The 3538-nt window shown below is 31.6% G+C and overlaps 1 protein-coding gene across 1 annotated transcript; it reads left to right on the top strand.

Annotated features, from left to right (window-relative positions):
• On the top strand, positions 926-3008 carry LOC110269781 (dolichyl-diphosphooligosaccharide--protein glycosyltransferase subunit STT3A-like). Its single transcript, XM_021117604.1, has 6 exons — positions 926-1010; positions 1116-1229; positions 1547-1633; positions 1793-1896; positions 1983-2078; positions 2728-3008. The coding sequence occupies exons 1-6, from the start codon at positions 945-947 to the stop codon at positions 2732-2734; spliced, it is 474 nt and encodes a 157-aa protein (XP_020973263.1). The 5' UTR covers positions 926-944; the 3' UTR covers positions 2735-3008.

Genomic DNA, 3538 nt, shown 5'->3' with positions numbered 1-3538 from the left:
ATCTTCTCAAGGAATTGTAGGGAGGTATGACTTATTATTGGTTATGGAAAAAGGTATATTTTTGGGGTTTTTGAATAATGAACAAGAAAAGTAAATTGCAAGAATTAAAGTAATAACTAATAAAGCTCTTAGCAAGGTATGAGAACTGGAAATCCCATCCTAGTCATCCTTACAGGTGTGATGAGAATTGGCTTTTGCTCCCACTTAGTTAACCCTTACTAAATAAAGAAAAGTCAAGTGGACTAATCAATTTGATTCCTCAAGTCCTAGTCAACTCTTTTGGGAAGACTAGCTTTAGAGGAATCCAAATCAATCAACAAATTCCAATTTTTCAATCAACAGCTGAGTTTGACAACTCAAGTGTCACCAATTACTCAACCAAAGCCAAAAGGGAAAAATCCAAATTATTTATATCATAAATAGAAGAAAACAATCATAAATCTGAAATACCTCAAATTTCATTTAAACATAAATTCAAATCTAACATGGGAAGGTTCATAAGCCAATTTGGTAACATAAGTAATTAACAAGTAAAAGCATTAGAGTAAATAAAAGTAGAAGAGAAACATAAATTAAAGGAACATTGAACCTGGAATGAAGAAATAACCATAAACTAAGAGAAATCCTAATTCTAAAACCTAGGAGAGAGAGGAGAGAGCCTCCCTCTCTAGAAACTACATTTAAAACCTAAATTGTGAATAATGAATGCTGTATGTATGAATGGATCGATTCCCCTTCCTTATAGCCTCTAATATGTGTTTTCTGGGCCGAAGAGATAGAGATAACAACACCTGCTTTTAATGAAGCAAATTTTGAGAGGGTTGAAAGGCTAATTAAATTTTAACAAAGCAGCTGCTCTTTTGGCCATGGTGAATTTCTTAACAGCTGCTTTTCACTAAATCTTGTCATGTTTAAGGTATTTGAATTCTGACTTTATTTATGTTATGCAGACACTAAATATGGGATCCCTCTTTTATGCAACTTTGAATTCACTATCATACTTTTATATGGTAATTTTTATTTTATTATTATTATTATTTTATATTGCTGTTATTGATGTCTTTTCTCAATTTATTCTCTTCTTATTTATGTTACCAACCTTTCTTATTATGCAGGTTTTCTCATGGGGAGGGTACGCTTTTATCATTAACCTTATTCCAATGCATGTACTCCTGTGCATAGTTACTGGTCGCTATTCTTCACAGCTGTACATTGCATATGCACCTCTTGTAAGTATCTATTTTGATCATGCAGTTATGTAAGATTTTAAACGAATGCTTTTGCCTTTTTTGGTTTGGAGTTGGAAAAATGCATATTACTTTATCTTAGGTTTGAAAGGTAAGCCCTAATCTGAATATTGTTTATGGTAGTTTTGGTACTCAGAGTGAGGTGTTATATAACCAGCATTTACTTACTTGTTATACCAACTAGAACTGGAATTGGAATTAAGATTGGATGTGAACTGTGCATGCTACATAATTAGAGAATGTCTGTTCTCTGATTCTTACCTAGATACTGATTAACATTATGAATTCTCTCTGTGCAGGTTGTATTGGGCACACTGCTGGCTGCCCTAGTGCCTGTTGTTGGGTTTAATGCTGTAATGACATCAAAGCATTTTGCATCCTTTCTGGTGCGTTTTCATTTATTCTTTGGACAAAGTAAAGTATCCATGTTTGTGTTTTAACCTATTAGTAACATGTAATTCATGTTTTGTATTTTTCCTTCTATTCATATCCTATTAATTAATCTCTTTTAAGCCTTATCTTTTTCCCCTGATTTTCTTGTCCAGGTTTTTATTATCATCCATGTGGTGGCTCTTATGTACCATATTAAAGGGATTCTTTCCCCGAAAATTTTCAAAGTAGCTTTGGCACTAGTTGTTTCCATTGGCCTGTTAGTATCTATTTAATTAGCTTATTTGACTACACCAAATAATCCGGTGAGAAATTAAATGGATGCTCTGTGTCTGTATTTTGCAGAGCAGTGTGTTGTGCAATGGTAGCAGTAATAATAGCTCTTGTAGCTTCTAGCCCAACAAAGGGTTGGAGTGAAAAAAGTTTAAGTCTACTTGATCCGTAAGTACTTCATTTGCTGCTCTCTTTTTATACTCTTGATTTTGTTACTCAACCCAAAAATAAGTATTAGAAAATTAATTTCAGTGTTATCGCATGACCTCTCACATCCTGTTTTGTTTCTTGTGTTTGGGGTGCTTGTTGATCCTATAATTTTCATGATAATTTTAGAATTATTAAATATAGCTAAATATGATTGCCTACATAAATACACTGTTCAGCAGAATATCATTACCCATGAAGTTATTAAATGTTGTTTTGCTTAATTAGATAATATTTTAAAGTCTAATTGCATGAAATGGTAGAAACTTTTCAATTTTCTACACTGCATTTGTTGTTTTTTTATGCTGAATTGCTGATTGTTTTGCTAATTAACTCAATTCATGCTTGCATTCATTGTTGTTGTGCTATGATTAAGGGAACATTTTGAATGCACTAACTAGTCCATGGATTCCTTTTCTGTAAATAAAAGATATACTTGAAGATATGGCTTTGGTCTTCTAGACTCAATATATTATCCGATTCAAATGATAATGATAATGATAATAATAAACCAAGCTGTGAAATGAAAATTAATTAATTAATAATGAAAATAATAAGAAACTTGGCTGTGGAATGAAAATTAATTAAAATGAACATGATTTTCTTTCAGGCAATAGTTCAGCGTGAAAATAAGCACTCTAGAAGCAAATAATCAAGACAAAAGAAGGATTGGAGTAAGGACAGAGATTATCATGACAAAGTGCACCCAAAGCTATGATGGAGATTTTATGTATTAAGAGCTACATGTTAAGACATTTATAATTAAAAAATTATGTTATGTTAGATACTTTATTTGTATAGGGGTTATTATTTTTTATTTTTAATACTAAAAAATAATATATTATGTTTAAGACATTGTTTATGAGTTATATAATATTTTGTTTATGAGTATTGATTTTTTGCTATTGAGAAAGTTTAATAAAAAAATTATTTGTTTAATCCGATAAAAATAACGGTTCAAATTTGTCTTTGTAAATGATAAAACAATGTCACTTTTATCTAGTAAAAAGGGCAGTTTGTAACTGTCATTTTAAACAACATGAAATGCCATTTTAACTCAGTAAAAATGGCGGTTTCAAACGCCATTTTAACCAACTAAAAATACCGTTTTAACCAACAAAAATCTTGCTCTGTCAGGGGAAAAATGATAGTTTATAAACGCCGTTTTAACTAGCCAAAAATGCCATTTTAATCTTGGAAATAACGGCGGTTTGAACCACCATTTTAACCAACCAAAATCGCCGTTTTAACCCTGAAAATAACGGCGATTTGGACCACCATTTTAACCAACCAAAAAATGCCATTTTATTCGGAAATAATGACGGTTTGAACCGCCATTTTAACCTATTCAAAAACCACCATTTTAACCCAGGGAATTGTGGCGGTTTTATGAAAACTACCGTAATAACCAGAATGGCGTC

This window comes from Arachis ipaensis, chromosome B03 (assembly GCF_000816755.2).
Source record: "Arachis ipaensis cultivar K30076 chromosome B03, Araip1.1, whole genome shotgun sequence".
Classification (NCBI taxonomy): Eukaryota; Viridiplantae; Streptophyta; class Magnoliopsida; order Fabales; family Fabaceae; genus Arachis; species Arachis ipaensis.
Note: the sequence above shows the minus strand (reverse complement) of the source record. Positions and strands in the feature narration are given on the sequence as shown.

Coding starts and splice junctions, on each gene's coding strand:
- LOC110269781 (XM_021117604.1), top strand. CDS start 945: ATGCAGACACTAAATATGGGATCCCTCTTTTATGCAACTTTGAATTCA. Junction 1,634..1,792: donor AGCATTTTGCATCCTTTCTG/GTGCGTTTTCAT, acceptor TTTCTTGTCCAG/GTTTTTATTATCATCCATGT. Junction 1,897..1,982: donor CTAGTTGTTTCCATTGGCCT/GTTAGTATCTAT, acceptor TGTATTTTGCAG/AGCAGTGTGTTGTGCAATGG.